Source organism: Lutjanus erythropterus, chromosome 22 (assembly GCF_056507025.1).
Source record: "Lutjanus erythropterus isolate fLutEry1 chromosome 22, fLutEry1.hap2, whole genome shotgun sequence".
In the NCBI taxonomy this organism is placed as follows: domain Eukaryota; kingdom Metazoa; phylum Chordata; class Actinopteri; order Lutjaniformes; family Lutjanidae; genus Lutjanus; species Lutjanus erythropterus.
Genome location: NC_139338.1, coordinates 17,909,477 through 17,923,631, shown reverse-complemented (window position 1 = coordinate 17,923,631; position 14,155 = coordinate 17,909,477). Strand labels below are relative to the sequence as shown.

The 14,155-nt window shown below is 40.7% G+C and overlaps 1 protein-coding gene across 1 annotated transcript in view; it reads left to right on the top strand.

Annotated features, from left to right (window-relative positions):
* The window catches only part of plxna4 (plexin A4), a 311,022-nt gene that overhangs the window by 188,349 nt on the left and 108,518 nt on the right, over positions 1-14,155 (top strand). Inside the window, exon 5 of the mRNA XM_084711313.1 lies at positions 8,523-8,623. Within this exon, the coding sequence (XP_084567439.1) occupies positions 8,523-8,623 (101 nt within the window). The remainder of the gene's footprint in view (positions 1-8,522; positions 8,624-14,155) is intronic.

Genomic DNA, 14,155 nt, shown 5'->3' with positions numbered 1-14,155 from the left:
TTGGTGACATTTAAAGCTGGAGTTGTATAATACCAAGAATACCAAGTCAAAATTTAGTTTACTGTAATTAGTCCTGCGACTCTTATTTTGGCGAGCAGTGGTGGAAAGATAGGAAGATGAGTTGGGCTAGAGGGTCCAGGGTCTTGGTGTAGGTCATAGTGTGGAGAATGAGCCCAAAAGGCATGACGTTTTGTAGGGCAACTGGTGTCGTTCAAACTGTGGGTTTGATGAGAGGGGCTTAGCTGAGTGATACAAGGCAGCAGAGAGAGAGGTGAAAGATTTCTATTGCAAAACATCAAAAATCAATGTAGGAAAATCTTATTGATTAAATAAGTTTAAAAAACAGAAGATCTTTCAAACTCTACCGTGAATGTGTAGTTTTAATCTAGTGTAGTGTCTAAGCAGTGAAATGGAACGCAGTGTAAACAACTTCTGTTTTGAAGCCGATCATGAGAAAGTAATTTGAATGAATATGATTTTGATTGCAGAGTAAATTACTCCGTGTCTGGCTGTGCTGAGATTTGACATGAGTTCCAGGACATTTGGGGGCAGTTCAAGCTGTTATTGTCGTGCCTTAGTCATATAATCCAGCCTCCAGTGTTCCCATAGCCATACCATTCCCCTCCAGCAACCCAGTAAAACACATTAACTCATCCTGCCAGACACTGTTACATCAGTCATGAGTTAGATTTTATCGAACATGTCCCTACATGGTTTTCTTGCTCAAGTCGTTTTTTTTCAACATATACCCACTTTTACATGCTGCATATAAACTGTTGCTCCAAAGTGCTGGGACTGCCACACTCATGGTGCTAAATTATTTATATTCAGCATAGCAAATGCAGATCTGTAAGTGTGAATTATTGAAAGTGTGTACTATAGTGGGGTGAGATCGTTCAAAGTCAAATGCTTTTTTCTGTCTTGAACCCCCTGAGGGAAATCCGACAAGCCAATTTGTGGAAGTATCGCGTCTTCACATCTCATCAAAGACGTTTAATACCAGAATCCTTTAATTTCTATCAGCGGGAAACTTTTTACCACATCCCTTAACAGTGTGGCTTCCTCACCCCTCCAGTGTGTGGCTGTGAGTTATGAAGGTGTTTAGATGTGCATATTATGTTGTGTCCCAGTTTAGCTGCAGGCTGCTGTGGTCTAACAAGGCGAGCGAACAGAGCTGATATGTTGCAGCCATTGCTGCCTGACACACTTCTGAAAAATGTCAACGAAGTGGGGCAGACAAGGTTGGAGTGAACTCTTGGCTCACTCAGACTCCCTTTTTGAAGTTCTACCTTTGTGTTCTCTCCCTTGTTCTCACTTGCTTTGTATTTCTGAATCAGTATTACTCTCTCTTCCCCAATTGCAGATAGCTGTGAGTCTATAAGGCCATTATACTGTATAAAAGACAGATATTTTGCAGACAATTTGACATTCATGTGAGTCATCATCAGCATCTATTTGTCAATGTTTCTCCTGATGGAATCAGTCCAAACTGTGCACTCTGTCTGTGTAATACAAGACTTATTTTTGCTCAGGCTATGCCTCAGACCAAGATGATGCGGCCTATGCAGAATTAACCACAGTCTCTCTCTCTCTCTGTGTGTGTGTGTGTGTGTGTGTGTGTGTGTGTGTGTGTGTGTGTGTGTGTGTTGCTACACTTCTACTGCCTGCCAGCGGGAGAAATGGCAGACTAAATGCAAATCCTGTTTGTGCACCAAAGGGTCAGACCTCAGCCCACACACCTTAACTGCACTTTACCTTGACATCCATCATGTCTCCAGCTGACAGTGTAACGGGAAAACATTAACATGTGTTAGGGCAAGTTTTGTTGCTGAGCACGCTACAGCTTGCTTTTTTGGTCAGCACAGACATAGCAGCAGTGACAGATGGTAAAAATATAGCCGAGTATGCCTCATGCAGGAAATTCTAATCTGTAAACTGTTATTAGTGAACTGCCTCAAGCTATTTAGCTGTTTTTTTTTTTTGTGTGTGTGTGTACGGGGGGCCTTACCCTCTTTGGAATGGAAAGATAAGTGAAAATGATTGATTGTATCCGAGTCGTTTGTCATGCGCTGACAATCCTGACAGCGCAATGGATGGCTTTCTCATTTGACCTCTGAGAACGTCAAATGAAAACAATATTGCACTCGCAGCCACCGGCCCGCTCTGTTAACTGAGTTTATGATATAACACCGTTGGTTGGTGGTTGACGGATGGAGCGGCACGTCAGCTGTGACGAGGCAGCGGGTCATTGATGTGTCCCTCGCTTCATTTGACTCCCATGACAATCAGTCCTCCATCCAGCTGGAGAGGAAAAGAGGTGGCACCTAGGTGGACAAGAGAGAGACACAGAGGTAGCAGTAAATAAATGAAGGAATAAATGACAGAGTTATTGGCTTTAGGTGATAGATAGAAAAGAAAATGAGAGACAGAGTGGAAATTTAGGGGTGAAGTTGAGAAGAAATAGATTGTTGTTTCCTTACTTGTAATAAATAAACACTGACATTACCATGGGCAATAAATACTGTGTATTATCTACAAACTGATGGAATGGATGGATGGAATTTATTTATTTAATCTTGATTTTATTAGGCAGTCTTATTGAGATTAAGATATCTTTTGCAAGAGAGGCCCCAAAACAAAAAATACACTTTTCCTTTTTTACGGGGAATAGGAGGGAATAGGAGGGCAACCTGTTCCTGATGGTAAGATTTCTTGGCAGCGGTTCTCTCTGTGAGGTAAGAGTGGAACCAATTAAGTGTGGTTTCATTTAGCCCTGTGGACTATAGTTTGTGGTCGCTGATTGCTTGAGTGTGTCAAGCCTGTTTCCATTTACAAGACATGTTGCAATAACAGCAGGTCAGGGTTTTTTTTTTCTTATCCGTTGTCAAGTATATGAATATTGATTTTACTTTTTCAGGTTTAATGATTTTCGCTGATTATCTGGCATATCTTGAGGATATTTAATTGGAGACAACTCCTTTGACACATGCACACAACATTCCTAACTTACAATATTAAAAATTACCAATTAACACCGCATTACATATATTTTAGTTAAATTATTTCTTATTAATCCCTGTTTCCCTGCCAGTGCTAGTAATGATGCACTTGGCAGCATTGTGCCAAACTAATGAACAAACTCACACCAGGGGAAGGAGAGAAAGACGAAAAAAGCCTGGGGGAAGAAGAGAAAAGATAAGAGAAGTTCAGCGTGCCCTACAGGCTGTAAGGCAGGATTGGACTATCACTTTAATTTCCCTCTCTCTGTTCATTTGGAGTGGTGGAGTTTGGCTGCAGGTGAAATCCCTGTTTAATTACAAGTGGAGGGGGCAGGAAAAGAGTTGGATAAAGAGGAGAACAGAGATGAGGCAGAAGAATTAGTTAATAATAAAAGTCTCTGCAGATTTATTAAATGATCACTTTCCCACTGCAGGTTGACTCAGAGGCCCCTGGCATTATGTAAGGAGGAGGGGTGATGGAGAGAAAAGGAGGAAAGAAAAACAAAGTCGAGCTTTATCATCTCCTCAGTGCAGTGACGAAGATCTTCAAGTGGAAATTCTGAATACACTTAAAGCAAAGACGCTTCCTCCTTCTCTCCCTTTAACACCCACAGACACACACAGACTGTACATATACTGCATATATAATTGGATACCATTGTGCCACCACAGTAAATGATCAAGTACATCTTCATCTCTCCCTCCACACATTAAGACATCAAGTACATCTGTGATCTTGGCCTTTTTTAAAAGCAGGATTATATTTAGCAGCTTCCATCTCTCCCTATTGTGAAAAGAAGAGAGGGAGCAGGGTCTAATGGCTGTCATTTTCTCACCTGAAACAGGAGGGGAATTATAAATGCCTCACACCCCATCCTTTGTATTTATCCCCGCTGATATGATAGTGCAGCCATAGTGGAGAGACAGTGAGCCATAATGGTTGCCCCTCTGGCAAAGCCCACGAAGAAGATTGCATGAAATGAATGTGATATCGAGATGAGAGAGACAAGGGGTGCATTGGGTCGTTTAGCCACCAAATCCCTCAATTTTTTTGATAAAAGAGGGGACAAAAGTGTTGCCTGCTTGACTGTGAGTGTGTGTGCGCACCAGATAGAAAATGGAGGCTCTGGAGAGATGATGAATGTATGATCTTACACACCTCAGAGCGTCTGAGTGACAGAGAAAGACAGACAGACAGAGGGAGAATGAATGATATCAGGATCCGCGCTCTGGAACAGAGGATTCACATTGGCAGCCATCGCTTTTGCTCTGAATGTGGTGTGTGTTTGTCTTTGTGTGTGTGCGCTTTATCTGTGGAGAAAACCATTTCCCCAAGATGCAGGCATCTGAGGCCTCGATAGGCATCAGGAGGTCCCTTCCATTCTCCAAAGTCTAAATCCGTGTGTGTTTTTGTATGTGTGTGTAGATGTGGGTGGCGTATCGTCCTATCTGCTGCCGATGAAGTGTTAAATTATAAAGCGTTCAGATATGGTGGCATTGTTTGCTACAGTTCTGTCTGGGTGCTTAGCTTTTATGGCAGATCACGAGGTGACAAACCACTCGATGCGGTGACATGGCTACATAGATTACATAAGCACACACACACAGACATGAACACAGGGAGATTGCGGTTTCATACACTCTCATGATAAGGCTTTGGCAGCTGAAATCCTTCCATAGGCTAACACAATGGCCTTTCTCTTCAGTGACTAACAGGTTATTTAGTTGGCAGTGGGCTGAGGCGGTGGTGGAGGAGAACGATTGGCGGAGAGTGACAGGAAAGGAGGGAATCTATCATGTGAGATGCAAGGAGGATCAGTGTTGAGTTTGATCATGTGCACACACACTCACAGCGCTATCTCTCTGATTTCATCTCAAACTCATTCCGTTTATCTACCTAATGCAAATTCAGCTCTACACAGTAGGGAGGGCAAAACATACCAGCTGATTTATTTTTTATTCCCCAAAGGGCACACACACACACACACACACACACACACACACACACACACACACACACGCTTTGCACACAAAGATGCACTTGCATTGTTTTTAATCTGTAATAGCATGCAGGATTCCTCTTGACTTTGACAAGGAGATACGCCCCCTCTGTATTCATTCAGCTGTGTGTGAATCTGTGTCAGTGTGTGTATGTGTATGCTATTTATAGTACTTGGAGAGATACACAGAAGAGACATAAATGTAGAGAGCAACAGAGAGAATGATGTACTGGTGTGTTTTTAGAACATCTCCATCGTGTCAGTGTCTGTCTTCAGTGACAGTATGTTTATCTTTGTAGTCCATGTGCATCTGTATGCACACATGTTGAAGTATGACTTCCACCATGATTTTGGGAAAAATTGTAGCACTTGGTGTGTCTTTATTTGAGAGAGAGAGAGAGACGCAGAGATGTGCTGTGTGATAGTCTGTGTGTCCGACAGAGAGAAGCGCCGTCAGTGCCGGGCTGCACTTTAGAGATACCACTACGCGTAGCCGTTTCTGATCTCTTGTTACATTCAGCCATGCCCTACATTGGACGGCTTAATTATGGTCTTTTTCATACCCTCAAATATGGAATTTAGTCAGTAAAATGTGCTGCGAAGACATGTATAATTGCATCACTTATATCTGGCAGTATAAAGAGACACTAGTATCCAGAAGAATTTGATCCTCTGCACCCATTGGAGGAAATGCACTGAAGCTGTGAAGTGATTTGAAAATTGCCTAGATTACATCAGTGCCCATCATCACTGCCGTAGTGGCACTAGATTCACCTCTTCCCCAGCAAGCTACGCTGGTGCTCATTCCATGTTTTGACCTCAGACCTAAATCTCTGCATGTATATTTCTCCACTTCTTTATACTGCAAAGCAGGGCAGGAATTTTATGATGGCCACGGCCGCTGCTCCCACTCAGTTTGGCCTTTTGTCCTTCAAAAAATTATAAAACCTGTTGCTGCACTGGCCTTGATGCCCCACCCGCACTGACCCAGCTGATTTAGCTGTTTTCTGTTCTGCCTCTTTCCTATCAGTATGGTTTTTAGACACCAATGTCTTTTGATGAGACCTGCTACAAAGATTATATTATGTGCAGGGCTACTTTTTGTCTAATTCCGTGTGGTCACAGCAGATAATTAGCTGTGTGATAATAAGCTTGTAAAGGCTCATCTGATTCTCTCTGAGTAGAACTGTGGCCAGTGCTGTTTAACTGTGGAGTAAACATTGTTATTCTGAGACAGTGATAGTATAACCTCCTGGTGTCGTTCTGTTTGAGTTGGATTACAAATGTAGATTGGAAGAGAAATCTATCATGGGGAAACATTTGTTCAAACGAATAAGGCAGAGAAAGGCAAAAGATTTGTTTACCTGCATCTAAAACTTGTATTTTAAGACTGAAATTTCAGGTAGTGTGCCAGCACCCACACAAACAAACACACACACACACACACACACACACAAAACTTCGCTGTCATCATAACCCAATATCAGCCCACACTGATGATGTCGTCTCTCTTTCCCGGCTGTCATCGGTGAGCAGCGTGAGTGACAGCGGTCATCCACCAATGACGGCTCATTAATCAAAAGTGCCAGCAACACCTATTATTGTGCCGTGCTGTTACCATAGCGACGAGGCGAGGGGGGAGCAGCTGAGTTCTACCTCAGCTTTGCCCCTTTGCGCTCGGTCACTCAAGCCCCATGCCAATCAGTGCCAGTCAATGCCAGTTTGAATTGGCAGGGCGATATATCAGAATAGATGGACTGCTCTCCCAAGTGGCCAAGTTTGCCATATGGAGCCAGTGGAGGAAGCTGTCAAGCACTTACACTTTCATGAAAATCAGTGCTGATACAAAATACTTGTATTATCACTTAACATATTAGGGTTAGAATGAGTGTGTTTGTTTTTGCAGTTCATGTGTCTAAATAGTGTGTGAAACAGAAATATTAGTATTTTAATATGAATTAATATTTAAGAAAAATATTATTTTTCATCACAGCTGCAATTAAGTTGAATAGAGACAAATTACAGCTATCTTAAACATTGATTATAATAATGTTGTTTTGGTGTAAATCATCCACAGTGCAAACTATAATTCTGCAGCAGATATACCTTGTTTTGAGTAAAGACTGCAGCTGTCACTGTTGACTACCCCACCTACAGTTACTTGTCCTATTCTGCAGAGGTTGTCTGAAGCACTCTTCTACATTTGTAATAAATTAGAGGCAGAGCTTTTGACCATGAAAATTGACTGTTATGTGTTATTCATACTCCCTGTACACCTTTATTTTCACTCTATTTTTAAGGTTTTGTGTTACCTCTTAGCATTACTGGAGCACAAGGAATTGAAATTCATTATGCTTGTCTAACCTGAGGAGGATTTTTGTAAGTTGGAAAATAACTGAAAACTGTATTTTGATGCCTCTAATCCATTTATTTATTAGCACAGAACCACCTTTCTTTGGCTGATGTATTCTCCATCAAATTCAAATTCCTCCCATGACATACCCAAACACTGCAATCCTTAAATTATTTGAAATATTAATTTTCTCTTGCCTTTGACTTTTTCTATCTGTCTTGTGGTAATGTTTCCTTCTAATATTTTTTCTCATATTCATTTCATTCATAAATACATTCCAGCCCCTTCGAGATACATGGCAAAAACTCACAAATGCAATGATCTCAATAACACAGTTTGTCAAATCCATCAAATTCTTCAGGAGAACAAAATCAAGGCTGCATTACAGATAAATGGAGAAAATGGAGAAGGTCTGAAAACAACTATATCTGACAGTGAGTCAAGTCTGAACTTCAAAGATATTTTCCTCTACATAAGATTCCTAGGAAAACACAGTTAACTTCTGGAAAAAGATCCTAAAATCCTACAGAAGTACGATCTTTTCTGGAGAGAATCATTGCTCTGAAACAAACAACAAGAGGTTGGAAAAAAACTGGAACCTCCCAAGGTTAACAGATGGCTGAAAACAGTAGAGGACACACACCATACAGAATGAAAAAAGTCACTTACAAAATCAACAAGAACGAAAAGTTATTGGAAAAGAGATGGGCTTTCTTTAAATTATGTAAAGGCAATTGACGGACTATGCATTTTCAATACAAATGAAATATTAGATGGATCATGCTTTGAGAAAATTATTTAATGAAAATGTGAGAGAAGACTGAAGTCGTAGTAGTTGGCTCTCTCTTATTCTGTATTTTACTGTTTTTTTTTTCGTTTAATTATGTGTATGTTTACACATGTATAGATTAGTATATTCTGTATATGTGAATATGTATGGACATACAAACTCTGATCAGCAATGTCTACACTGGTCATACTACTTAATCGTTAATGTATGCGCCGTGTCTTGTTCAGGGGTGAAGGATAAAAAGCAAAAGATGTCAAGATGTTTAAATGACAGGAACTGTGTCAGCAATATGTATTGACACAGTGAAGGTCATAAATACTTAACGTAAACTTTGAATGTCTCTTCACCATATTTAATCCTTGTTGTGTGTTTCTCTGCAGCTGTCAAGGGTGCCAGTGGAGGCCTGCGGTCAGTACTCAACCTGCAGTGAGTGTCTCGGATCAGGAGATCCCCACTGCGGCTGGTGTGTCCTGCACAACATGTGAGTACTAATTGAACTGTCATAGAGATGTGCACACACACACACACACACACACACTAGTATTTTTTTCTTTCTTTTTTATGCATACAAACACTATATTTTTCACTTCCTTCCAATTCATTCACAAAGCCTTGAACATACTCAAGACCAGACAGTCTGGGAGGGTGGAGGGGGGGGGGTTCGGATTGTTAGCCTCCCCTACCTCCATGACGCCTGGGCCCATGCCCAGTACTCCATTCCTTGCAGCCCTTGAGCATTCAGGGACTTCTCCAGCCAACCCAGGCCAACTCTTAGATTGCTTTCCTAGGGCTCGGCCTTGTGCCAGCGCCCCCCTTGGATCCATTACCAAACCTAACCACTGGCATTGTTTACCAGCCCTGAAACCAGAGCCTGGTGAGAGCACAGACACTGGCCGGCACTGCCAGGCCCCTGATGGGCACTGCTCCAAACTTCAGGTTGACACGAGAAGAGTGATAGCCTCTGTTATTGTAACTAACTAGAAGCTGTTAAATGAGATAAATCCGAGATGATCTCATTAAACACAAATCACTCTTCTTCTTTTCTTCAGTTTTTTTCCTTTACCTTTAAGCTTGTCTGTCTGCCTGATTCTCTCTTTCACACAGACACACACACACACACACACATAGATGCACACAAATTCACACACACCCCAGCTGCTGTCAAACCCTTGTCCCTCAAGATTGGAGCAGAAGATAGTGCTTGCTGGGGGCAGGGAGATTTCCCACTCCACTGTAAATTGAAAATTGGTTTCTTGTGTTGGTGCTAGCCCTTGGGTAGTGTGTGTGTGAGAGAGTGTGTGAGTGAGACCGAGTACATTTAGGCTCTCCATCCCTGCTAGCATGAGAGGAACACGGGGATGGCAGGGAAGTAGTGTGAGTGTGAGAGGAGCGTACACACTGAAACTCAGGTAGGAAGGAAGACGGATAGATAGAATGAGAAAATAAGGGCTGTATAGTGAGATGACAAAGGAAGAGAGGCAGGGGAGCAGACTAGCAGAGAATACACGAGAAAATTCTGAGAAGGACAAAAAGAAAAGACAGCTCTTAAAATGGTCATCCAGAGTAAAAACTTCTGAGACAGAAGTGATGTGAAGAAAGGGGTGGAATTTGATAAACTGACAGAGACCTAAAAAGGGGCAAGTTTGTGTGCAGCAGAGTGAAGGAAGGAGAAATAGAGGATGAATGTGTTTGAAGTCTCCAGGGTAGAGAGTGCATTAGCAGACAGAGGACACACACTGATGGGTTATGGGTCACATACCAGAGGTTAGAGACAAAGTCTCACACACGCCTATGCATGAATGTGTAATGCATCAATCCAAAGATCAGATTTGTCAGTTTTTTGTGTTCAACTCCCTCTCTAAATGCTCTGTAATTAAAGGAGGAATAATTAAGCATCCAAAAATAAGCACAGCAGTCCAAATAGCAAGTTGGAGCCACTGATGGTATATTAAGCAGGTTTAAATCCTATTTAATGTATGAACTATGGTTGAAGCAAGTCATATACCCCACCCCCTCGACCCCAGACTCGAGGAACCTCAGCCAGTCTGCAGAAACACTGCAAGAGCGCAAGACAACGTTATAATGTGACAGTAACAAGAGATGACGAGTCCTACGCTGCAAGTTGATCAGCTGTTTCTAACTGTCATTTGTCTGTCAATTTGAAGCCTGTTGCCCTGAAAACAAAAGCCCACTGCTCCATAAAAAATACACACTCTGAAGTTTGAGTTCAGTGACTACCTCCCCTCTGCCTGCCAGACTCCATTAACATTTTGCTCAATTTAACTTTTATGAACATCAACTCATTCGTCAAGATTATTAATGATTTCTTACAACTCATAAACAGACACTTACTCATTTAGCAAGCATTCGGCACTAATTTAAATGAAACAGGCAAACAATGACACAAGTTATGGACAGGAATAGAAATTTCAAAGTAGGACACTGTGGCCATAGTGTTGCTAGAGAAGCTGCTGACATATCATGGTCATTTTATGATTTATTACAGTAGACATATTATAGATTTCTCCTTTAAGCAAACATTAATCAACCATATGCTGTAGTCTAGCAGATGATTTAATTAAAAGAAAGTATGTCCAAAAATAAACTAGTAAGATCAATGTAAACAACAGCAGCCATCGTACAGATATTTGCCACATGAAATGTGCTTGCAGTATAAATCAAATATTACGTGTGTGCAGCTATATGTGAATGTGGTCCACATGAGAGTGCATGTTCAGTTTTGTGTGTGTGTGTGTGTGTACGTGTGTGTGTGTGTGTGGGTGTTTTGTGCGTACAAACCCATTAACACCCTGGACATCCTCCCAGTCAGAGCAAATGGGTGGCCACAGATTGGCCTGTCACACTTAGCCTGATAGAATCGGCTCACCTCGGCTCACCCCACTCTTCACTCACAAACACACAGGGGCAGGTAGGCACACACACACACACACCTTTCTTGTCGGAAAATTAGTGTCAAGTCGCCAAAACAAGAATAGAGCCCGGAGAGAGAGGGAGAAAATAACCAAAATGCCACTTTGGCCAATCTCTAGGTGTCTAGGTGTTTGACCATCACAAGGGCAGAAAGGGAGATTACAGGTGTGTTTTCTGTGTGTGTGAGGTTGAGTGTGTGTGTGTTGTAGGTGTAGTTTTGCTCTTCCTCCACCTTTCATGCACACAGACCCACAAACACACGTAAAATGCACAACCCAGTGTGACTGATCGACCACAGGTTTATTTTTCCCAAAGTCCCTCCTCCTCATCGCTCTCCATCCCCCAGCTTGTGAATTCTTAACAGGGTCTTGGTGTAACAGAAGCCCCCCTACGTGCCACCTCTTACCACAGGGCAGGACTCTATGTTCCTGCTTTAAATACTCCTGTTTGCCTGCTGTTATATATGTCTTTCTCTGTTGTTCACTGTTAATCTGCACTGCAGATATATATTGTGTTAGCTCTGTTGGGCTAAGTGAACTTCCTCAAAGGTCTACATTTTTGGCTATGTAGCCAAATTTAGACTTCACTTGAAATCAGTAGGTGATTTGACTGGGGGATTGAGGCGGTATTCCATCCTGCCTCTTCAGCAAAATGACCAAAATTCATCTCCCTTGTTAACCTGCCATCCTCCCTCTGCATCCCCTAGTGGCAGAGAGAGTTCAGGGGCAGAGAGGTTGTTTAGGCCCATATGGTAGTTTAGTCTGTCTGATTTATTGATCCTTTATCTGACTGAGGTCTGGGCAAGTTAGAATCTATGGCCCCGACCATGGCTCTGAAATATCAGTAGCATGACTGTGCTGTGTATTGATAAATCCATGACACTGTCCATGGTGGTGAAGTACTTTTCTCCTAACCTAAATTAAAGCATTGATTATGTTTGTCAATGTAGCAATACATGGTACCCTATACTAGGCTAATGCAGAACACTTGCAGCAAAATATTCCAAGTTGAACTAAGCTTCTCCCTTGCTACCTATTTTCTTTTTCTCTGTCACACAAAATTGATTGAATATTGATAGAAATTATTGTAGAAAATGCTAGAAGATGGGGATAGCAGCCTACTTAGTCAATGTCATACAGAATGTGCACTGGTTGTGCAAATCACAAGCATGCAAATATATGTGCACACATATGGTGCATACATAATACACAAACATTCACATATACAGTATTTCTGCATAAATATGTCACCTTTTCTCTACAGGTCAGGTTTGTGTTGTCTCTTGAGGATGATTACACAGTAATTAGCTGTCTGGACACATAAAAACACACACTGAGATGTGTATGTGTCTCTTCATCCCGTCCCCATGCCCCCTTTATTTAATGACTCGTCGCATGAGGTCAGTAGTGGTGCAAGATCATTAACAGGCCTGATTCACAGCCTGACAGTGCGACTCAGGAGGTTCTGCAAACATCCGAAGAGAAAATGTCTATACAGACATATGGCCAGTCTTAGTGAAAATATATACTTCAAAATGCAGGCATCAGACTCCTTTAGTGCGTATTGGCCTTTAGTGTTAAACATTCATAATACTTACCACCTTCTGAACCTCTGAGGAGAAATATTCAACAAGTGTTGAAGTCAGCTGTTTAAATGTGCTGAAGAGTAAAGAAAGTTGAAGAAAGAAAAGTGCTATCTTGCAAGGTAGAAAGTGTGACCGTGAATTAACAAGGCATTAAGTCTGTCCTTGGTGAGTTGGTCTGACACACACATACACAGAAACAGGCACACACACTCATACCTGACCCAAAGCCCTTCTCTCCAGGAACCTCAACCATTTCAAATGCAACATATCCAGTGCGAACTGCATTATTTGATATTCAGGATACAAATACTTATCCCATGTCCTTCATTCTCCTCTCGTCTCCACTTGAGTACCTGGGCAGAGTAACATTTTTTATTTATCTGGCTCTAAGGGGTGACTCAAATAAAACAGAATGCTTTTAGAATTTGTGGAAGTAACAAATCCTTCCTCATTAACTTGACATATATATGTACCATTTTATTCAAGTTAATTAAAGTTAAAATTCATTTTCAGAACTCCATTGTGCAAGTTCTTTTTATAGTTTGAAGTAAATATATATGATGAAAACTTGCTGTGCATCCCTAGTACACTTTAAAATAAGCCATGGTTGCTTTTATATTGATGTAAACACTGCAAACCAGGATGAAAGTTAGTATGGAAATCAGTTCTTTACAAGTTAATAATTCTGCTAAATGTTATAAATGTCAGTGCGACTGAAGAATTGTTGGTTCATCTTAAGAACTGAAAAATACCCTGTTAAAATGAAAGGGTTGAGAAAAAAATAATAAATAATTAAATTAAAGATTTAAAGGCAACTTACTGAAATAGATTAGAATAGAGGTTTGAAAAAAAATTACCAACTAAAAATGTTTTGTTGACACAATTAGTTTGGATAAACTTGAATCTTTGAGTTAACAAACAACAAAAAAGAAAAATGTATGTCATTGAAGTGAAAGTGAATAATGGTTAATATTTTAATAATTTCAAATAAAACCTCAAAATTTTCAGGCACTTAAATAATTACATAAAAGATTCATAGCTCACTGTGACCATTTTTTGGGTTTCTAAAACTAAAAGATTCAAGTCAAAAGCAAAACGATGTATTAAACATATTTTCTCATAAAAAGATTTATTTGATTAGAAAAATGTATTTGGATCATTACAAAATTACCTCAGCTTGTCTCTTCTTCCTCTCTTTTCAGTCATTTAAAGTTTTGAAGTAAAAACAAATAGTTTCTGCAGTGAACCTATTTTTTAAAATATACCAGCAAGAAATACTTGAAAGAAAAAGACCAAGTAACAAAAGAAAAGAGAAAAAGCCTGTACTCTTATTATATGGACATCAGAGCTTTTAAAAGTGTGAATCATTGAACAACAGTTAAAACAACAAAAACAAAACATCAGACTCTGCTATCCACTTGTGTGTCGAGTGCATTCTGAACATTTTTTCCTACACTGATGCTTAATAAACCACTAGCGTAAAATCCTCTCATGCTC